Raw genomic sequence first — 22,444 nt, forward strand, 5'->3', positions numbered from 1 at the left:
AGGACCTTTGCTTGTGGCTCCCTAACTGCCGAGCCCACTGCTCATGGGAGGTTGTGGAGACAGGCACCAGAGGCACCACGGAAAGGTGAGCTGGGCCCGGCTGAGTTCAGGTTGTGGAGAGAGGGCTAGAGGGCTGCACGGCCTGGGTCCTCCCCCAGTACTCTTATCACATGCTCTTCCTTACCCATCAAAAAGCTGGGCAAGTACCTGGAGTTCAAGTTGCAACTACTTCAGGACCTTTTTGGCCTGAGGTAGGGACCGTGTAAGGTGACTAAGCCTCTTCTCCACCTCCCCAAACAAGTCCCTTCTGTGCCGCTGAAAGTTTCCCTCCAGGCCCTGGGCATGGAGGGGTACCTGGGAGTATAGTGCCTCCCCAGCTCTGTCCTTTTCCCTTCCCATTTAATGGGTTCTTTGTGAGAGAGAGGCGGCCAGGATACTTCTTTACCTCCTCCAGACTTGGCCCTGCAGTGAGGAACTTGGCTACTTGAGCCAGCAGACATACACCAGGAGCCCGAGGGATGGTGCGTGGTGTTTATTAGTGATGACGGTGAGGTGGGGCAGGGTCCTGTGGAGCATGCTCTGTAGGTCACACACTAGAGCCTTAAGGTGGGTACACAGGGCCTCTGGGGGCTGTCCACTGGGTCCTATCTCTCCCCCTCTAACCCTAACTTAACAAGCAGCTGCTATGAATCAGGGAATAAAGTCTGAGGCCCGTATCCCCCAGGAGGCATGAAGGCCAAGAACAGAGATGACAGGATGCAAGAGCAAAAGAATGAGTGGGGCAAGGAGGCCCCTGACGCTGTCCATACGTTCTGCGCTACACACGCCCTCCCTTCCCAAAGCCCCAATCCAGGTGGGCTCCCGTCTGCCATTTGGCCTGACCATGTCCTGGTCCTTCAGATGTTAGGAAGCTTCCTGGCAGGTGAGGAGAGCCCTTCCCTTCAAGGGCTTCAACTGTGAGGCCTTTGGCCCTAGCCCAGCCTGCCTGTGCTCCAGCCTCGTGTGTGGATGCCCCACCCCAGCCGATGGATGGGAGTGCCACCCTGTTGGGCTTTGATTGTCTCATTTCTAATGTGTGGCAGTGAGGCGAGTGGAGGCTCTCACACCCCAAAGCACAACCCCTGAGTCCCTTGGGTTAGGATAGTAGCTGCTCAGGGACCTTGTTTCTTCCTCATGTCATGCTGCCCACACCCCACCTTCTTGTCACTTTGAGGGGGCATCCCTTCCCTGAGTCTGGTGGGAAGGCCCCTGCTAAGGGGATCCTGGCCTGAGGGCACTGCCCAGTGGGGCAGCTTCTTGTGCAGGAGGAGAGGAAGGTGCCAGGGGTGCAGCACACACAGCTAGTACCTGGAATGGGAGCCTAGGGGGGTCACTGTGCCCAGGAGGTGAGGGGGCCCCACGCTTCTCCCAGAACCTTGGGACTGCAGGCAGCCCTGGAGCTGGGGCTGGGCAGGGGGTTTTGGGGGCTGAGCCTAGTGCCAGCCTAATGCCAGTCTAACTCCAACCTGCCTGGAGCGGGTGCCCCAGATAGCTGTGCCTGTGCCTGCCAGGGTCGGGCAGCAGGAGGCTGTCAGTAGCTATCCTTGGGCCAGGGCCGGTTGCGCTGCCAGTTCCGGTCATTGTGGTTGTGCTCCGAGTCCTGCGCCAGGAGCCGGTCTTGGGGGTCGTGCCCGTTAGCACTAGGCAGCCCCGAGGTGTGTTGGCGGTGAGGCTGGTACAGGTCCTGATAGGCATCTGCATAGTCCTCCTCCAGGTGGCGGGAGCTGCGCTGCGAAGATCCTGTCCAGGCTTGGCGGGAGCTCTCGCTGGCCTCATCGGAGGGCATCAAGCTGTCCCGCTCGAGGGGTGAGTGCTCCTCGCCACGCTCCCCTAGCAGCTGCTGGTTCTGGGGCAAGACAGAAGCTCTAAGTGAGGCCATGTGGACCTCGCCTTGGCCTCCCTGCCACCTCCAGCAGGGTGGGGATTTCTTCCCCCTCAACTCTCAGGCCCTGCGGACACGAAATAGTGCAAGGAAGGAGAAGCATACTGGAGCATTCTCCCACTTCAGACACGGAAAACTGGAGCTTCTGACTCCCACAAAATTCAGGCTCTGCCTTCAAGACAGACTAAGGAGAAGGGTTTGGAAAGTGTGTTTCTTTGGAGTCCTAAAGAAATAGCCTTTGATCACGCATCTCATTGCTTTATTCCCTCTCATCAGGAAGTGCCTTCGCCCATATGCCCTAGCTCTGCTCTCTGACCCTTTGGCCTTCAAACTGGAGGCCAAGGGTGATCCTCCGGGCAGGGAGGGGGCATTGTTTTGGCTGGCTTAGCCTGAGCATCTGTGCCCTTGGAAATGGCTACCTGAAGTCCAGGTATGGTACTGGGAGGGCCGAGAAGTCCAGGGCCGGGGGCTGGGTGGTGGGTGGCCCTCCAGTAGACCTCCAGGTACTCAGCCAGGTGCTCACAGGCATCCTCCAGCTGGTTCTCATCCAGAATCACATCGAATGACTCCTGGAGGGAAGGAAAAGGGGGAATATTGGCTTCTTCTCAGCAGGAGCCCTCCACCCATCTCCAGCACTCCCCCAGCCCTGGAAAAGCAAGAGCGGGCACAGGAGTACCACTCACTGGTGGGCACTGAACCAGCTTATCATATGCCATCATCTGTACAGTCAGGTGCTTCATCTGTGACTTCCCCCGGGAGCGGATGAGACGCTGGAGTACCTGAGGGAAAAGGGCAGAGCTGGGCCTACAAAGAACTGGGCATGTCCCCGACCTGCGATACTGCATGAGGAGCAGGCGAGGATGACTTAGAATTGTGTTAAGGGGCAGCAGGAAAAGGGGATTCAGGAGCCCTTGGGCAGGGACCAAGCAGAGTTGTACCACATTCTAGGAGGGCAGCCCTGTGGGCCTTCTCCATCACCACCACTGACTTACCTTCGGTGAGGATACTTTGACAAAGACGATGATGGGGGCCAGTGAGGTCTTGGCCAGCTGTGCTGGGTGGTTGATGGTGTCAGCATCCAACACTACTAGCTGCAGGGACTTGGCCAGCTCGAATATGCGCTCGATCTCACTCTGCACTTCAGCTATGGAGGGTGGGAGGGAGGGAGCGAGCCGCAATGCTCACCAGTGGCTCCACCCCATCTGACTCCAACAGGGCTTTGGGGGCTCCCAAATTGTGGATGGGAAGGGACTGGAGGGAGAGCGTGTTCATCAAAGCCTGGGCAGGCAGAGGAACAGAGAATTGAGACTGGGTTCGGTTCTTGCCAATCCTGGGGCAGGTGGAGAAGAGGTTGGGCAGGAATGCAGTTGTCGGGGAAGAGAAAGGTAGGAGAGAGGTTCTCACTAACGCTTGAGTGGGCAGAGAAGCAGGAATGGGGACTTCTCACCAATGCTGGAGCGGGCAGAGGAACGCTCAATGATGGTCCTTTTGCCGGGATTGTTGAGCACAGATCGCTTTGCCAGTGAGAGGTCCGCTGTGACTCGGGTGATGGAGATCCTGGGGTGGGCATGGAGAAGCACAACCCACCTTTAAATTTCAAGCCTAGGCCCCTCCCTACCCAGGTCCTACCAATTTTCACTTTAGAGAAGCCCTTGCTACAGGCATCTGGAAGGAGACAATGATTTCTCCCTGGTTCTCATGCCTCCGCAGGCCAGGGCAGCTTACCTGCCATCAAACCTATGTTTGAGGAAGTCGAAGAGAGCCTTCTGCATCATGTCTGTGACCTGGGTGGGAGGGGTGAGGGGAAAGGCATGCAACTGACTGGGGGCCGTCTTGGAGGGGGGCAGCATCCTCAGGTGCGGCCATGGAGCCCAGCCCCTCCACACCCAGACCTTGGGGGATGGGGAGGGGGGAACATCCCCTTCCCCTGTCCCTGGGCCCTTCCTGTGGCAGGTTTGGTAGAGGCAACTCTGGGGTCAGGGACCTCTTCTCACCTCATAACCTTTCAGAGAGGGTCCCACCAGCACCACAGGCCGCATGGAGGGCACCACATCATAGGGGGGAATATGTTCCGCCTGCAGAATTGACCTGAGTTCAGGCAAAGTCATGGCTGTGTGGCCTGCCCTTCACCTGACTGGGGTGGGGCAGATTCAGAAGTTCTGGGCCCCCTCCCCTCTGTGTTTTCTTGCCCCTCCAACAATGACTGCCCAGAAACCTGTCCCCACAGCCAGAAGCCATGAGCCCCCCAAGCCCCAGTCCCTTCCTTGACTCACCTGCTTTTGCTTCTGCTTGGCTTTTTGGAAAAGGAAATAAAAGATTAAAGTTGGTGAAGCGGGGAAAGGCCCTGGGGGCACGGTATTCCCGTCCCCAGGGGAGACCCTGGGCTTCTCCCAGCTCCAACCCCTTCCCACACTGTTCACCTGGGAGACTCTCCCTTCCCCCTGTGTCTGAGTTACCCACCTACCCAAGACAGGTGGGTTGAGGGGAGGCTACCTAGAGATGGAGGAGGGGAGCGTCGGTTGCCAATGTCACTCAGGCTGGATGGGTTCCCAGATCTCCTAAGAGCAGAAAGGGAGGTCAATAAGCGTCTTTGTGTGTCTGTTCTAGACAGTATTTAATAGTTGTATACGTCTCCTCACATTTTAGCTAGTGAGGGAAGTGCATGTGACGGGAGCATTTGTGTGTGTGAGCTTTGATGTGTGTCCATTTGTGAATGCATACGCTAGGTGTGAGTGTGCATATTTGTGGGGGGGATGTGTGTGCATGTGTGGTGAAGTGGACTGTGGGTAAAGTGCACACGTCCGGGGTGTATGTTTATTGAGTCACAGCCCTGCTCTCACCTGGCCTTCTGCTCCTGCTTGAGCCGGATGCTCTCGAGGCGCTGGGGGCTGGGGATGAAGGCGATGTCCCCACCCTCTTTCACTAGCCGCCCGATCCACCAGTCATTGCTGTACTTCTGGGGGTGGGGTGGAGCGGAAGGGGCGGTGAGAGGAGGGGACCCAGGCCTCAGTCCTGGCACTTCAACGTGAAGGAGCCAGGGAGGCATTGGGAGAGCGGGTCTGAGGAAGGCAGCACGAGGGGAGGGGGGCAGGAGAAGGTACCAGAGGGAAGGGCAGCCAGGTTTGAGACCCCCAAGACTTCAGCGTGAGGCATCACAGCTGCCACAGGGAACCTAAGATGCAACTAATCTAATGGCTTACTTTTACAGATATGGAGACTGAGGCCCAAGCCAGGCCTTAGGAGGATGGAGACCCTGAAGATTAGGTCTTGGATATGAGGGTTTTATGGGGGTGTGTTAAGCATAAGAGTTGAGGAGCTTGGGGAACTTGTTTATAAATGAGGACCGAAGCAAGAGGAATGGGAACTGGGGCAAAAGCAGAGAGATTAAGTGGCTTCTATTTGGAGGGGGGTGGTCACCTCTTTAATGTGCAGGAAATCTTTGGCCTCAAAGTTGACTCCAGAGCCCTGGACGGGGCATTCCTCATCCAGCACACCACAGTAGCTGACATTGGTCCTCACAGCAAACGCCACAGGTTTGTGCTGGAGAATTTGACCAGTGGTGCAAATGAGGGGAGCCTCAGAGCACCCCTTCCAGTTTCAGTGCCCCATCAGCAGAGGGCGGAGGCCCCATCAGTCTGCCCATCCACACACACACCATTTCACACTCACACACATCCTGCCCATTGACCCCTCGAGACTTAGGACCTAGCACAAGTTTCCACCCAGTCTGGCCTGTCCTGCCCTCAGCCGGCAAGATGATACCTTGGCCCTTTCAAGCTGCTGCTGAGCCTGGCTCTCCACTTCACGCCGGGCACTCTCCCGGTCCTCCTCCAGGGATACGTCTGAGTCCAGAGATGGGCGGCTGGTATAGGAGCCAGCTGAACCCTGGCATGGGGGAGAGGCTGTGACCCATGGGCTCAGGTGTGAAGGGCACTAGAGAGGCACCTCCGAACCCTACAGTGGTGCCTCCGCTAACCTCAGCCTCTCCAGCTCCACGGGGGTGGCTGGGCCCGCCAGTCCCCCCTGTCTCCCCAAGAAGGGCCCCAGTGCCTCTGGGGCTGCAGAAAAGCCGGCCCAACCCATATGTGCTATGATCTGGGCCCCTCCCCCCAAGCCTATTAATACTGCAGCCTCGAATAGAGCTTTCCCTTCCCTCCTTCCTCCCTTTTCTCCACTTGACCATGTCCTGTTAGGCAGAGGGAAGTGAGATGTACTGAAGATGATATATTGGAGATGATTTGGAATCTTCGGAATCCAAAGACCCAGCCCTCTTGTTCACATCAGCCTGCAAAGCAGCTTGGAAATTATTTCCTTAAAATGCCTGGGAGGAGTACAGCCAGCCAGCAACAGTCAGGAGACACTGGTTGGCAAGGCACTGGTCCTGAGTGTCAGGATACAGCCACCCACCCCCTTAGATCCCATCTCCTCCAGTCCCTACTCTTCCAGGGTGAAGAGGAGACCACAGGGCTCCCAACTCCAGAAAGTTACTCCCTCTCTACTCTCCCCACCCCCACTTTCTTTCCTCTCATACCTGCTGGGACAACTGGCCAGGTGTGGGCAGCAAACAAGACAGACTGACCAAGTGACACAAAGCTATCTCCCTAAGCCTGGGTGAGGTGGGGCCACACCTACCACCTGGCCTACATCTCCCCACCCCTTGCCCAAGGGGATATCAGCCCTGGAGGAAGGCTGAGGTGGTGCCAGGCAACCCAGCCAGGAGCAACCCTGGGGATGCAGGGAAAGGGTCTTTGGTAACCTGAGCCAGGAGAGTGTCAGAGTCCTGCCCATTGGAAGGGCCTTTGGGCAATGAAGGTGCATTTGGAGGGTTGCCGAGCTCACCTTCAAGGCCATGAGGGAGATGCACAACTGAACAAAGGAAGCTGGACCTTAGGGCAGGAGGACAGAAGTCAGGCTGGCTGGGTTTCCCCCTCAGTCTAGGGAAAAGGGAGTCTTTTGTTTCCTGCTTCAGTTTCCCCTCTTTATGGGCAGAAGTCTGAAAGTGCCACTTCCATCAATTCTGAGGGGCAGGTGGCAGAGATAAGGCAGAAGCCTAAAGGGTCCGTGTGGGAATGTGTATGTGTATGTGTGTTTAGTAGAATGTTCTCAGGCTGAGGAACATTCCTTCAAGCCTACTGTGCATAAAGGCAACGGAGGCCAGATTCTTGGTGGGGAAGACAAACTCACACACCTGCCCCAGCCCCGCCATGGGCAAGAGGACTGGTCAGACTGATGTCAGCCCAGGTCCTAGAGCGTAAGCGAAAGACAATGTCTGTGGTAGACCCAAGGCGTGAAGATAGCACAAGGAGGGAAAGTCCTGCATATTACAGACAATGTTCCCCATCTCTCGAGAACCAAATAAGGCTGGCTTGGCAGCAGGATAAAGAGCAGCTGAGCCCCAGAAAGAACCTTTGCACTGTCAGTCAAGTGGGGGTCCTCCTTCCAGGGGCCTGGGGCACAGGAGACACCTCTGTGGGAAATGGCTATCTGAAGTAAATAGGGGCCAACAGGCTAGGAGGCAGGAGGCAAGGCAGGATGACCACTCGCTTTGATAAGTGTACATCAGATGCCTCCTAGTTGCCCAGACCTGTGCTGGGACAGGAGTCTGACCTTTACCCTCTGTTCTCCAGGATCTCAGCCTAATTTAGTCATCTTTGTGTCCCTGCCTGGGGCACCTGGGTTACCTGGCCTCTCACCCTAAGACGGGAATGACAGGATCTCTCCCTAAATGTTTAGTGAGTCGTGCTCAGACTGAAATCCCCTCTCCGTTATTCCCAAGTCCTCAGAGCTCACCCATCACTCCGGGAACGGGGCTGCCCTGCCAAGCATACTCTGGGGTCTTGCCTCCCCCGGCCCTGTTATGCCCAAACAGCCAGAGCCTCAGTACTTGGGAGCTGCCAGGAGTTGGCACAGTGCCCTGGTGGTGCCCCCCTTGCCTGGTGAGTGTGTGGGCAGGCTGCAGCTCCACTCTTGCCTGGCACGGGGGAAGGAGAGGAGGGAGATGAGCCGTTGGATTTATTTAGAGCCTGATTTCCCTCCTACTGCTTCAGAGGGGGCCCTGGGGAGAGCAAGGAGCCAGGCAAGAGAAAGGGAAGTGGGGGAGGGTAATCCAGGAACCAGAGAAGGGTGGGGAGCGAGCGATGGGTTAGCAGGCTGCCCCGAACACCATCCACACGTCAGGCTTCACCTTGCAACAGTCCTAGCCTTCTCAACCAGGGACAGGAAGAACGTTCTACGGCCCTCCAGCCCCACAGAGAGGTTCATTCTCAAGCTCACCTTGGCACCCTGGGCCGTGCCAGCTGTCCCTTCAACTGTCAGAAAGAGGTGTTACCACAGCCTTGAAAATCATCTGCTCTAGCCGCAATGTAATTAGCCCCAGAGGCCCAATCAACGGGGAACTGGGCCCCAGCAGGAGCCCAGTCCCAGGAAAGGACTGACAGCTGCCTATTCTGAGCCCTAGGACTCATCTATCTTGGACTTTGCAGCAAGAGATGGGAGAAGACTCCAACACTCCCCTTTCGACTCTGGAGTGCTCTACCCTCCATACCTATCAGGGACTCCTTCTAAGCCATCTAGTTGCTCTCATAAGGAGGTCTTCTTGTAGGATATTTGAGAGAAGGGACTGAGCTGCTGCTGCCCATCCTTGGCCCCATCTTTCCAGGCACTCTCCCTGCACTCTGAGCTCCGGGAATCACTGCCTAATGAGCTGATTTGTCTCAGTGGGTCAGGAGATAAAAGCAAAGAGGAGAATTAAATATTTATCAGCTGCCTGGTTCTCTGAGCGAAGAGCTTCCTCTCCATCCCCAGGCCCTCCATGCTGAGCAGGAGCTCAGGATGCCCGCTGCTCTGAGGATGCCTCAGCAGGAGGAGTGGAATGGATGGGGCTCAGTCAGCTGGCTCATCCATGTGCTGGGTGCCCAGTTTTCAGCCTGGGAGAGAAGCTGGGCTGGAGGCAGGGTGAGGAGATAAGGCAATGCTCAGGGATGGACAGCAGAAGGGGATAATGGAGGTCCTCAAGTTTTATGATCCGTCTGTCTGAAGAGGCTGGTATCGGATTCTCTGCTGTTCTCCAGGCTCCCTAATTTGTCCTTTACTTGAGGCACAGGAGGTCTGGATTGTCCCCCTCTGCAAGGGCCCCGGCTTCTCCTGTAGCTGTTGTGTTCAGACCCCATAAATCCTCCCTTGGGAACTCCAGACGTTGCATGAGGCCTCTCTAAAGCCTCTGTGCCCTCAGCCTCCAGCCCCTCCTCCCTCCACCCTTCCGTCCTGGGCTGTGGAGCCACCTGCTCTGAGCCTTTCCCCCACGCTGGCCCCTCTTGGCACACACCCGATACCCCTTGCTCTAGGACGGGGGCACTGGGGAGCCTCTGGCATGAAAACCCATCTCCCCACTTTCCTGGAGCGCCCTCCTACACGCCCTGCCCCGCCGCAGAGGCGTTTTTCAAAGTCCTGAACTGGGGTAAGGGTCCAAGGGAGATGAGGTGTCACCCCAACTTCCCCACCCCCACCCTCCCCGTGGGCACTCACCGCCTCCGAGTCCTCAAACCCGGGCACGTAGGAGTCGTCATACATGGGGGAGTCCGGGTGGGGGGAAGCGAGCGGCGCCAGGGGCGGGGGCGGCCCCGAGGCAGGGGCGAGGACAGCGGGCCGCGCCCGGGAGATGCCACCGAGCCCCGCAGCCCTGCGGGCGGCGGCGGAGAGCGAGAGCGCGAAGGAGGGAGCGAGTCGCGAAGACCAGCTGCTCCGAGCTCAAATCACCGCTCCCCCCACCTTACACCCCCCAACCCTGCCGGTCCCACCCCGAGCGCGGCTGAGGAATCTGGCGCCGGCTCCGACAACAATAGTGCCCGCCCACCTGCCCCCCCTCCCCGGGGGCGGGCGCGGGGGGCGGCGGGGGGCGCCGGCCACCCGCGGAGCCCGAGACCCGGCCGGGAGAGGTGGCCGACGGGAGCCGGGTAGAAGGTGGGTCCCCAAGCACCTATGGGGCAGAGGGGCGGCGGAGAGGAAGGGGAGGAGAGACTGCGGGCGGGGCGGATCCTGGCTTGGAGGAGGCGGGGCGAGGAGAGATGCAGAGACAGAGACATACGGCAAGCCAGGAAATACTCCGCCGGGAAACAAAGGGCTGGAGCGGGGGAGGGGACGCGGAGACTGCTTGGGAGACGAGACCCCACCGAGAAAGGAGAGGGCGCAGGTTAAGGAGAGACAGGAGAGAGAGAGAGAGAGAGAGAGAGAAAGGAGGTACAGAGGCAGAGGGAGGAAGAGGGGAGGCAGGGAGGTGGGAGACTGGGGGAGACAGAAGAGGCGGGGCGGGGGCGGGGGGGCAGACGGGGGAGGGGCGGCAGGTGAGAGGGCGGGGTGTCTGGGCCCTGGCGGCACGCGAGACTCCAAACGCAAACCCCGCAATGGTACTGGGGAGGAATGGATTTAGCGACCCCCAGGCCAATGCCGAGAAAGTAGCCCCTGCCCTCCCTCCGTCCTCCGTCCCCCGTCCCCAGGCGCTTTGGTCCCCTCAGTGCTGGGACTCTTGCAGCAAAGGACCTTGCTGCGCACCCCGTGCGAAGGGGGAGGATTGGGGCCCGGCCACCCTGCACCTGTTGCGCGGGCAGATTTCATCCTAGTCTGGCCAGGATGGGGGTTCCCTTCCTCACTTCCTTGCCAAGGACTGTGCCAGGCATTGCCAAGGCATCGTGGGAACTGGCGTAGGGAGGGGCTGTTTTAGGCGAGCCTAAAGGGAAGAGGAAAGAAACCAGAGAGCCGAAGTCGGGGGATGGTCGTGGCTTGGACAGAAGGTGAGAGAGCCTGGCCACGCGGGGGTTGGGAGGGGGAAGGGCAAGTGTCCCCAGAGTCACTAGTGTAAGGCCAGATCCCCTCCTTAGCAAAAGGATGAGGCTGGGCTGGGGTGCCTAGTATCTGGGTTGGAGCCACATGTACTGCTCTACCAGTCAGTATCCTTCAAAAGGGGCACCCAGATTTGACGTTGGAGACTGAACAGCAGCCCTTATCTTGAGGAAACTTCCTCAAAGATCCACCCATTTGAGCTCCAGAGCAAAATTATTCCTTTGAATTTTGATGGCCTACCTACCCCTTCATCCCCTCCTTCCCCGTCCCCTGGGGGTGGGGGTGGATGTGAGGTAGACAGAGGGTTACACTTGGAGAGCTTCACAGCTCAGTCCTTCTCCACTCCCAGTGTCTCACACCCACGAGGGTGAATCCGCAATTTGCTCATCCCTTTTCTTCCTGGGCTACAGGGGAATTAGTAAACCAAAACTCTGACAGGGTTGGGTGAGATCTACGGTAGGAAGCACTGTACGTGGGAGAGAGAGGAAGACCACCCGAACCAATTGGCTTCCCACTTATGTCACTGGTTCATGTTCCCTTAGCAAGAAAAAGAGAAGGGGCCTCATCTTAAGACTATCTTTAGTCTGCCTTTAGTCTGTCACCATCCTGTGAGTGGTGCATTCCAGCCCTGCCCAGCATCTTCCTCCTGCTGAATTTGGTGAACAACTTTGTTGGAGCCCCTATGGCTCACTATTGGGGGAAGCAGTCTGCTTTCACGGTTCCCTCTCCTGAGGCCAGCACCATTTGGGGTTTGGTTATATGTTGGATTCTTCTGTATTGGAAGTTCCCAGACACTGTCTTCTCACTTTGTGCCCTCTCCCACTTCCTCAGTATTCCTTATATCCTCTTCTATTCTCTGTCTCTTCAGTTCCTTCTGTCCTTCCAGAGGGGCAGAAAGGAGGCATGAAATGTGAAACGATAAGACCCTCAAGGTGCTCTCTCCTGGGAGATGATTCTAATGAAGAATACAGCTACTGGGGCTTCTGATTCTCCCCATCCCTGTATTTACTCTCCTGGCCTCTCCTTTAGGGACTCTCCCCACCACCAGGGTGTCCATGGGATTGTAGGTAACAGTGGATCTGCCATCAACCTCACTCCTTCCTTACACACCTTGTTGTCTTCATCCCCATCTGGGGCAGTGGTGTCTAAGTCTGCTCACAAAGCATGAATTACCATGCTAACCACCCCCACCCCCGGAGATGTGTTCAGGTTCCTCATACCTGGCCCATCCCCTGGGTCCTGCAGGAGCTTCAGAGCCTCTCCTTGGTTCCCTTCTCTCTGAGTTGCTACTCACTGCCGCCTTCCATTTCTCACCTTACCCACACCTGCCTGCTCTAGTTCTCATGTAACAAGACATGTGCCTGTCAGTATCCATGTGGTCCCTAACCCCTTTTCTTTTCCCTGGCTGAGCATAAGAAGAGAAAGCTGAGGGGCGGGGAGGGGAGAAAGGATTCAAGGAGAGGATTCCTCCTGCCTTCCTCTTTCTTAGGAGAGAGTCATTAGAGTGGTAGCTGGCAGGTACTCAAGGCATGCAAGCAGGACATGGGGGTCTTGGTGGTGGTGGGGAGCCTGAATAACCAGGTTTGGGAGTTGGAATTCTTGGGAGCCTCCAGAATGCATTCTGGCTTCTCCTGTAAGTGCACCAGGAAGCGGGACAGATCCCAATCCCTGAGTGTTGAATGGGGAAGCTGAGGCAGGAGCTAGGACCTCTAGGAAGTCCTTCTCCCTAGCAGTATTTAAGATCTGGACAAAGCCAAAGCCCCTAGCGTTTAGCTGCTGGGCTGCCCCCAGGGAACCCAGGGAGGGCGCGCGCGGGGGGGGGGGGGTGCTTGGCAGAGTCCTCCTCAGTCCTCACATCTAGCCCCTTTCCTGGCTCCCCAGACAGTCCTCCCTCCCCCCCCCCCCACCCCATCCCAGTCCCAGTGCTTAGAAGCTGCCAGCACTGGCCGCTCCCTCCTTTTCTACCTGCCACCTCTACCCTTAGCCTCACCTACTCGGCCTCCCTCCCTCCCCATCGCCGCAGTGTCCCCCAAATGCGGGCCCTCTTCCTAGCTCGCAGTGGGGCTCTCCTCCCACCCACTGGGGAGGGGACCCTCGCGTTTACCTCATTCAGCAGGAAGGTTGCACTGGAGTCAGAAAAAGACATAGACCGGGCTGGCGGCCTCTCCCCCTCCCCCGGGCCAGGGGCTCCGAGGCAGGAGCAGGACCGGGCCGCTGCTCTGCACACTGGCTCCCGCCTGCACGCCTGGCCTCGCCCCACGACCGCCAGGCTCCGACGGCTGCTCCCTTCCCTCTCTCCGGGTTCCCTCCCCCTTTCCTCCTCCCTCCTTCCCTCCCTCCCTTCTCTCTTCCTTTCTCTCCGCCTCTGTCACTCTCTCCCTCCCCTGTCGCCTTTCAGTCCTGCTCTCTCCATTTCCGTCTCTTCCTCCTCTCTACGGTCCATGTTCTCTTCATCTGGGTGCCTGCTACTGTCCTTCCATCCCTATATCTCGCCTCCCTTCTCCGACCCCCCCTCCCTCATCTTCTTCCTCAAACCCCTCCCTAGAAAAGATAGGGACTCCGGAGCTCCCACCGCCACAGGCAGAAGGGCGGCAGTAGCTGGGGGGCTGCCTGGACTCCGGGGCTTTAGGCCCCTGCTCTGTGCGCCCGGCGCCCATCCTCCAGCGCCCGAGGAAGAAAGGCGCCGCGGTCCCAGCGACGGCTTCGACCTGTCCTCAGCAGAGGAAAGGATCGAAAAGGAAGAATGCTTGTGTACGGCTCGCTAGCTCCAGCGTCAAGCGCCCCCTCTGGGTTCCGGGGAAGCTGTCCTGTCACTGCTCTCTCCCGGGTTCCGGGGCCGCGGGACTCAGCCCGCAAAGGCGAAGAGCGAGGCGAAGCGGCTCCTCTCCGACCGGCTGCAGCGCCCCCTGGGCTCATTCACCCGGAGGTCGCACACGCCCTCCAGGTGGTGGCACCCGTCCGGGGTCCCGTCTGTCGGCCGGCAGGGGTCCGGCCCTGCCAGCAGGGGCCGCTGCCCTGGGCAGAGCAGAGGCGGCGCAACTCGGAGCCAGACCCCCTCCGAAGCCTAGGACGATCCCCTCACCCGTTCTTCTTTCCAGGAACTGCGGTCCCACCTCCAGACCCCTAGTATGGGACTCCAGGCTGCACCCTATCCCCACCCCCGTGGGGCTCCTTTGAGATCTTTGGATCTTCTGGGGCCCTGGCCGCTCCTACCTCCATCCTGGTCTCCAGGGGCGCCCCCTCTAAGCCCGGCAGCGTCCGGGCCGGGCCTGGGTAGCAGGGAGTACGGAGTCGCGGGACCGGTACCCCCTCCCGCCCCGTTCGGCGGGCACATCAAATAGGACAAGCCCAAGTTCTGGCGGGTGAAAGGGGGAGCAGGGGTGTAGCCCCAGCCAGCTCTCTCCCTGCACCCTTGTGAGCGGATCAGCTTCTCATTGGTCCCTCCAAACCCCCAATACCCCCAGGCTGGACACTCCTCCACAACAAAAACGGCGGCTGGAGGGAGGCGGCGGCCGACTCCGTTGCGGAGACAGATTCATCCTGAAGCGGAGTGACCCGGGGTCCTCAACGTCTCTCTCGGCATCAATTAGAACTCTTCCCTTTCAGATCGAGGGCGTTCCACTCTCCTCCTTGGCTTTTCTTTTAAGTCCTTTCCCCTGGGGGTTTCCGACCCTCCCCCCCCCCATCCTTCCACCCTCTGGGGATCTTTGGAAGACTTTCCTCCCTCTCTGTTCAGCTGACCCTGCCCTTGCCCCTATTCCAGAGGGAGGTACATTGGGGGAGAATCAATTCTCCTCTTTCCACCCCCAGCTCCTCCTCAGGGTTAACCCGAAAAGTTCTTTGGGAGGGCATCTCCTCCTCTCCCTCTCTGGTCTAGTCCATGGATCCCCTACCGCCCACCTACCCCTGAGTTACTCAGCTTCATCTATTCAGAGGAGATAAAGAGGTTGTGTGTGTGTTTTTAAAATGTGCGTGGAGGGTTTTTGTTTTGTTTTGTTTTGGCTCTAGTAGAGGGAGCAGAAGCTTTGCCTGTCATTTGGCAATAAGACCCCGAGGGAGAGAGGCCCCTCCCTACACCCCCGCTGACCACAGCTAATGGACTAGCTCCTCTGGGCCTTGGGGCAGCTTAAGTTTCCGTAGGAGAAGTGGGGGAGGGAGGTGCTGGCCAAGGCAAGCAATTGTCCCTGGCTTCCCCCTCCCTCCCTCCTCTGCAAGAACTTACAGCCTAGAACACCATCGCCCTCCACCGCTTACTTTAAAATAGAAATATCAGTGACTTCTCTCTGATCCTATCAGAGGGAATCTAAGTGCATAGGGGCAGCTCTGCACCCTTCACTTTTTCTCATTTCCATTCCAGCTGCTGGAGCACACAGCCCTCTCTCTTCTGCCACTGAGAGAAGGTAGGAACCTCAGAGCTAGAGCCGGGAGCCCAGCCCCCGTGTCCCCAGAACAGTCCTCTCCCAGCCCCTTCCATGTGAGATGACTGGCAGGAGTATCCCTCTCTGGGCCCTGTCCAGGACCCACACAGTCTTCCTCCCCACTTTACCTCCCTCAGTACCACCATTTCTGGCCCTGACCTCACAGTATCTGGCACTCTGTTCAGAGGGGCCTCTAGCCTGGAGGCACTCCTGTGAGCCATACCTTAGCTTGGCCCCTTCAGCTGCAGGCCCCCAGGGCTTCCCAGGCAGCCTTCATCCCTTCTCCCTAGGGTCAGCTCCCCCTCTTCTCTAACCTCCTAAGTTGTCAGGACCTCAGGATATTTGACAGGGCCTCTGCTAGCCCTTTTGACTAGGCTTTGTGCAGATGCAACTCTGCATAGGTGGTTGCCCTACTGATCTGCAGTTGGATTTCAATCCCCACTTGCCTTGTCAGCAAGGCATAACTCGCACAGCTGTACTCAGTGGCCCCAGCATTTGAAAACCTGTGTACCACAAAGGACAGAGAACAAAGATCACCATGTCCATCCCTTTGTACCTACTCTACCGTGAGCTTCTGAGGAAGCTCTGTGGAAGTCGTTTCCACATGGAATCCCCATTGCCAACTCCAGATATTACTCTGGGGAAGTTCCTCTAACATCAAACCTCAATCCCTCCTGCTGCAATCTCTGTCTTCTTTTTCTGGGCTCTGCCTCTGGGCCCATGGTGATATTTGATGCTTCTAGGCACTTTCAGGCTCCATCCCCTGATGCAGCATTTGCTATAAATAAGTCTGAAGAGTTTATTGCTGACAGTGCCCAGCAAGACTGCAGCTTCCTTCCCACACCAGGCCTCTCTAGAGGGACTGGGCTCTCGGCTGTGGCTCCAAGGCCCAACTCCTGCCTGCTCTGGGGCAAGTGGTGTGACTGCGCTGTGGATCTGGGGGTTCCTTTTCATACCTGGGAAGGAGGGAAGGCGAGAGGGCTGAGATGCTTAGTTCTCGTTCTCTTTCTGCCCGGAGTCTGGTTCAGCCTGGCACACAGTAGGTGCTTGACATATGTTTATTTTAGTCTTAGATCTCAGTTTCCATTGCATGTGATTGGTGATTCCAGTTCCACAAAATACACTGGACAGAGGAACAAGGCTGGGACAGGAGCAGTACTCTAGGGCTGCCCCAGGTGGAGGAAGGGGTATGAGAGGCAGGATCCCCAGGGTGGCCTTGGGAAGGGGGGCTGGCCTCGACTTTGCCTCCTTCTCTCCTTTGCTCTTGCCAAACTCTTAACACTTTAGGACCCTGAATCACGGCACGACCCAAGGGGCCAGTTCAAGTCCTTCCTCCACTCCCATATATTTACAGGCTTTGTAAACATCAGAGGCAGGGAAGTTGGGGTTGAAAAGAGATGGGATGGGGGTGGGGAATCCCCGGGAGGGGTGCTGAGAGTTGGATTACTGAGGCCTAAGTGGGGGCAGAGTTCCCCAAGTGAGGGCAGTGGAAGCATCCCAGGGCTTCCAAAAGCTGGGACAGAGGAGACTTGTGCCTCCTTTAGGAAGGTGGCGCTGCTGACAAGAGGCTGAGTGTGGCTTCAAGAAGGCTCAGAGCAATGGGGATAAGGCTGACCCTGATGTATAGCTGGAGTGAGTGGGATGAGGCCCTGAGTTTGTGTCCTTCCTCTCTGCCCCTCTGGCTCGCTGCAGTTTCTAGGCTCCTTTATCTATCACGGGATCCCTGACCTCTGTTTGGATCTGGCCCCTCTCTAACAAGAAGTAGGGCAAGAGGTGCCTGTGGTGGGGCTGGAGACTGGGTACCCTTCTACTTGCTTGCCCTGGCCTTCCAGCCCTCCTGATTCCCACCACTGTCATTTTAAGGATCTGAGCTGTGGTAGCCATCTCCAGCTCAGAATGAGGGCATGGTGCCCGCAGCCTCCCTGGGAATGAATTATTGAAGGGAACGTTGTGCTAGCTGCTTGGGGCGGCTGCCCCTTGGGCTCACCATTGCCTCTTATTCTGCTTCTCACTGCTCCTTCACCAGCTGTGCGGGGGATGAGGTCTGGGCACCTGGGAAGGGAGAGGCCTTAGGAACTGGAGGTATTAAGCAGAGGCTGGAACTGGATAGGGATGGGGAAGCGCTGACTCAGGCCTTGGGGACAAGCCTCCTAGGGAAGAGGGAAGAGGACTGGTGAAGAGTTGTGGCCCCTCATCATGGATCAGGAGGGCAGAGGGGGCTGGCGGCCACCCTGGAGCCAGGTTGGGAAATGAGCCTGGAAGACCCTTGACTGGAGGAGCTGCCCAGCGTTGCAGGTGTGAACTCCTACATGCCTCTGGAGTAACACAGAGCTGAAAGGAGTCTGGATCCTCCTTTGAGTCAGCACTAGGTCATTCAGGGGAGCTCTGTGTAGAGCCCTCTGTCCCTCCCTGGGAAATAAGGGCCTGCCAAGAATGCACGAGAACCACAGAGCTGCTGGAAGCGGGTGTCAGCAGATGGGAAGGGTGAGGGGTGGGTATAGTTAAGTGTCAGGGTCCTAGGTAAGCCATTGGTGGAAAGAATGCAGGATTTGGAGTCCAAAAACCGTCAGGCAAGTCCTAATTCTATCACTCACTAGTTCAGGCAAGTCACTTAAAAACAGTTTTCTTACCTTTAAAAAGGGGAAAGGGGCTTCCCTGGTGGTGCAGTGGTTGAGAGTCCGCCTGCCGATGCAGGGGACGCGGGTCCACATGCCGCAGAGCGGCTGGGCCCGTGAGCCATGGCCGCTGAGCCTGCGCGTCCGGAGCCTGTGCTCCGCAACGGGAGAGGCCACAACAGTGAGAGGCCCGCGTACCGCAAAAAAAAAAAAAAAAAGGGGGGGGGGAAGAACAGTCCTTGCTCAAGAGGTTCTGTGAGAATTCAACAGGAATATTTGTGTTTCATAAAACGTAAATTCCTATGTAAAAGTTAGTTGTTATTATAAACAGGGAAGCAGCACACAGTGGAGAGAACCTGTCGGGAGTCCGTGCCCTGTGGCTAACCCATAGTCCTTCCACTTCTGAAGTTAAATGACTTTTCAAAGGCCACAATCAGTGGCTGCATCTGGTTTCAGACTCAGATCTTCAGATTCTCTCTCCTGGGTTCTTTCCATTCTACCGTGTGGGCCGGATACTCTGGTCCACCCTGACCTTTCACCCCGTGCTCAGCACAGGGGACTTGCCCTGAAAAGTCCTCCACACCCGGATGCCACAGCGATTAGTACTTCATTCCTCTGTCTTATGCTTGGCCACACCCCTGTCTCCTTCAGGAATAACACAGCAAGTACATTTCTTGACTTTCCCCTGAAGCAGCATAAATGATATTATTGAGTATTTGGAATGTAGTTTAAAAATAACTTTTTATTATTGCAGAAGCAGTGGTCATGTATTGGAGAAAATTAGAAAATACAGACAAGCAACAAGACAAAACAAATCAAAACATATTAGTATTCTCACCACCCAGACATTACTGCCATTACCGCTTTTGGTGTAATTCTTCTGGATATCTTTTTTCTTAAAAAAATTTTTTTAAAAATTGAGATATAACTCCATTGTATGAAGTGCACATATGTTAAATGTACAGTTCCGTAACTTGGGGGCACATATATCTATATGTCGATATCTGTGTAATCACATCCAAGTTAAGGTCTATGACAACCCTCACTCAGAAGTTTTCCTTATGCCCCTTCACGGTCAGTATCCAGCCTCTTGTAGTGATGGCTGTTGAGGCTCTTATCACTGTAGATTACATTTGCCTGTTTTGAACCTCATATAAAAAGGATCGTACAGTGTGTACTCTCTTGTATCTGGCAGCTTTCCCACAATATTACATTTTTAAGATTCATCTTTGTGGCATTTATCAGCATTTTGCTCTGTGTGGTATTCCACTGTTAGAGTATACCATAATTTATTTATCCATTCTCCTGTTGATGAACACTTAGGATGTTTCCAATTTTGTCTATAATGAATAAAATTACTATGAACATTCTTGAACATGTGTCTTTTGGTAGACATATGAACACATTTCTCTTGGATATATATACCAAGAGATGGAATTGCTGAGTTATTGGGTAGTCTGTATCTTTTTTTTAATGCACACCCACACATACACACAAATGAGTGCTCCTTTTTTTTTTTTTTTTTTTAGCGGTACGCGGGCCTCTCACTGTTGTGGCCTCTCCCATTGCGGAGCACAGGCTCCGGACGCGCAGGCTCAGCGGCCATGGCTCACGGGCCCAGCCGCTCCGCGGCATGTGGGATCCTCCAGGACTGGGGCACGAACCCACGTCCCCTGTATTGGCAGGCGGACTCTCAACCACTGCGCCACCAGGGAAGCCCAATGCTCTTTTTAAAAAATATTAATTAATTTTTGGCTGCATTGGGTCTTTGTTGCTGCACGTGGGCTTTCTCTAGTTGCGGTGAGGGGGGGCTGCTCTTCGTTGCAGTGCGCGGGCTTCTCATTGCGGTGGTTTCTCTTGTTGTGGAGCACGGGCTCTAGGCGCGTGGGCTTCAGTAGTTGTGGCTCGTGGGCTCTAGAGCACAGGCTCAGTAGTTGTGGCGCATGGGCTTAGTTGCTCTGGGGCATGTGGGATCTTCCTTGACCAGGGCTACGAACCCATGTCCCCTGCATTGGCAGGCGATTCTTAACCACTGCTCCACCAGGGAAGCCCCCCTCATCAACTTTCTTTTTTTCTCATCCCAGTCAATGTTCAAATCTCCCCAGCTGGACCCAAAATGTCTTCTACAGCTGATGTGGTCTAATCAGTATCCAATCAAGGATCACACATTGCATCTGGTATTGTATCCTGTAAGACCTCACCTTAGGTTCTTGCTGGCTGGTGGCTGGATACATCAGTTCCTTGTCACGTGGACCTCTACATAGGGCTACACACAACATGGCAGCTTCTGAGAGAGAGAGAGAGAGAGAGAGAGAATAGAAGCCGCATTTTCTTTTGTAACCTAATTTTGGGAGTGACTTTTCATCATTCTTGCTGCATTTTATTCCTTAAAAGCAAGTCACTAGATCCAGCTCACACACAAGGACTTGAATACCAGAAAGTAGGGATCATTGGGAGCCGTTTCAGTGCTGCCTACCAATATGTTATAGATGGGAAGATATATAGTAATTTAAGGGGCACTTTCACATATATATACGAAGGCAGATACTTCTACCTCCATTTTACGGATGAGAAAACAGCCTCAGAGAGAGCTTCCTTTTTCATCCTATCTAAAGTACGTCCCTCCAGTTACCTTTGATTACATGTTAATTTCCTACAACACACTTTAAAAAACAGACTATTTTTAGAGCAGTTTTAAGTTCACAGCAAAACTGAGTGGAAGGTAGATTTCCCATATACATGCTGGCCCTACGCATGCACAGCCTCCCCCAGTAACATCCCCCACCAGAGTAGTACATTTGTTACAATCAATAGAGTCTGATTTTGACACATCATTGTTCCTGGAAGTCCATAGCTTACATTAGGGTTCACTCTGAGTGTTGTACATTCTATGTACAACAATTGAACTCATTCTATGTACAACAATTCTATGGGTTTTGACAAATGTATAATGGCATATACCCACCATTACAGCATCCTGCTAGAATAGTTTCACTGCCCTTAAAACCCTCTGTGCTCTGCCTATTATTCATTCTTCTCTCCCCTGCAGCCCTTGGCAACCACTGATCTTTTTACTGTCTCCATAGTTTTTTTTCCCAGAATGTCTTATGGTATATTCATACAATATGTAGCTAGATTCTGCAGTATACTTTTCATGATATATAATTTTCTTATTCATTTGCCTGTTTGTTTATTATCTGCCTCCCTGGACTCGAATGCAAGTTGCATGAGGGCAGGAACCTTGTCTGTCTTTTTTACTTACCATTGTATCCCAGTACCTAGAATTGTGCCTGCTACCTAGTAGGCATTAATGAATATTTGCTGAATATGTTTTGAGGTTTGTCCATGTCACATTCTGATTGGAATCCAGGCCCCCCTGACTTTGCAGCTGGATCTGTTCATTACACCGTACTGGGAAGGAAAAAAGATGATGGGACAGGGAAGGGGAAGAGCAGGAGGAGGAGTGAAGGCAAGAAAGGAAGAGGGTAGGGGGCAAATAGCTTTTCTTCAAACACACTTAGTTAAGGGGGCAGCTCTGGAAAGCTATCCTTTCCCCTGAGAGCCCTGCCCCAGCAAAAATCCTTGTTCCGGTTCTTCTCGACATGGTTGACAGAGGCTCACGTTTGTTTTTTGTTTTTTGCTTGTATTTTACTTTTATTTACATTTCTAGAACTGTTTAAAATACAGAAAAACACAAAGGATAAAACAATAAATACCTATATCCCTATCATCCAGAATTAAAACTTTTTTTGAATTTTATTTTATTTATTTTTTATACAGCAGGTTCTTATTAGTTATCTATTTTATACATATTAGTGTATACATGTCAATGCCAATCACCCAGTTCATCCCACCACCACCCCTCCCCCCTCACCACTTTCTCCCCTTGGTGTCCATACGTTTGTTCTCTACGTCTGTGTCTCTATTTCTGCCCAGCAAACCTGTTCATCTGTACCATTTTTCTAGGTTCCACATATATGCATTAATATACTATATTTGTTTTTCTCTTTCTGACTTACTTCACTCTGTATGACAGTCTCTAGATCCATCCACGTCTCTACAAATGACCCAATTTTGTTCCTTTTTATGGCTGAGTAATATTCCATTGTATAAATGTACCACATCTTCCTTATCCATTCATCTGTCGATGGGCATTTAAGTTGCTTCCATGACCTGGCTATTGTAAATAGTGCTGCAGTGAACATTGGGGTGCATGTGTCTTTTTGAATTATGGTTTTCTCTGGGTATATGCCCAGTAGTGGGATTGCTGGGTCATATGGTAATTCCAGTTTTAGTTTTTTAAGGAACCTCCATACTGTTCTCCATAGTGGCTGTATCAATGTACATTCCCACCAACAGTGCAAGAGGGTTCCCTTTTCTCCACACCCTCTCCAGCATTTGTTGTTTGTAGATTTTCTGATGATGCCCATTCTAACTGGTGTGAGGTGATACCTCATTGTAGTTTTGATTTGCATTTCTCTAATAATTAGTGATGTCGAACAGCTTTTCATGTGTCACGTTTGTTTTAAGCAAACAAAAAACTTTACCTAATATTAGGGAAGAACAAAAAGAAAACAAACATTGAAAATGCATGAACTGTAAAACACTCCAGGAGAGACTGAAGTAGAAAGTTCCCATTCTCACTACAGCTGGCT

The 22,444-nt window shown here is 54.6% G+C and overlaps 1 protein-coding gene across 2 annotated transcripts; it reads right to left on the minus strand.

The window, feature by feature from the left end:
* Nucleotides 1-517: 517 nt before the first annotated feature.
* CACNB3 (calcium voltage-gated channel auxiliary subunit beta 3) lies at nucleotides 518-13,029 on the minus strand. 2 transcript variants are annotated; one of them, XM_030835227.3, is made up of 13 exons: nucleotides 12,861-13,029; nucleotides 5,684-5,806; nucleotides 5,339-5,461; nucleotides 4,762-4,877; nucleotides 4,415-4,479; nucleotides 4,195-4,214; nucleotides 3,916-3,996; nucleotides 3,647-3,705; nucleotides 3,369-3,478; nucleotides 2,914-3,065; nucleotides 2,605-2,700; nucleotides 2,341-2,490; nucleotides 518-1,885 (listed from the first exon to the last, which is right to left on the minus strand). In XM_030835227.3, exons 1-13 carry the CDS (start codon nucleotides 12,900-12,902, stop codon nucleotides 1,571-1,573), a joined length of 1,452 nt encoding a protein of 483 aa, XP_030691087.1. In that variant the 5' UTR covers nucleotides 12,903-13,029; the 3' UTR covers nucleotides 518-1,570. The 2 variants fall into 2 exon arrangements, with proteins under 2 accessions (XP_030691087.1, XP_030691086.1); XM_030835226.3 differs by lacking the exon at nucleotides 12,861-13,029 and adding an exon at nucleotides 9,446-10,013.
* Nucleotides 13,030-22,444: the final 9,415 nt, after the last annotated feature.

Source organism: Globicephala melas, chromosome 10 (assembly GCF_963455315.2).
Source record: "Globicephala melas chromosome 10, mGloMel1.2, whole genome shotgun sequence".
Lineage (NCBI taxonomy): Eukaryota > Metazoa > Chordata > Mammalia > Artiodactyla > Delphinidae > Globicephala > Globicephala melas.

What these genes read in the sequence shown, in the direction of transcription:
- CACNB3 (XM_030835226.3), bottom strand. Translation starts at nt 9,490, where the DNA reads ATGTATGACGACTCCTACGTGCCCGGGTTTGAGGACTCGGAGGCG. An exon ending in CCAAGCAGAAGCAAAAGCAG is followed by an intron (nt 3,997 to 4,194) that starts GTGAGTCAAGGA and finishes TCAATTCTGCAG; the next exon opens with GCGGAACATATTCCCCCCTA. An exon ending in CCTCTCTGAAAGGTTATGAG is followed by an intron (nt 3,706 to 3,915) that starts GTGAGAAGAGGT and finishes CCTCCCACCCAG; the next exon opens with GTCACAGACATGATGCAGAA.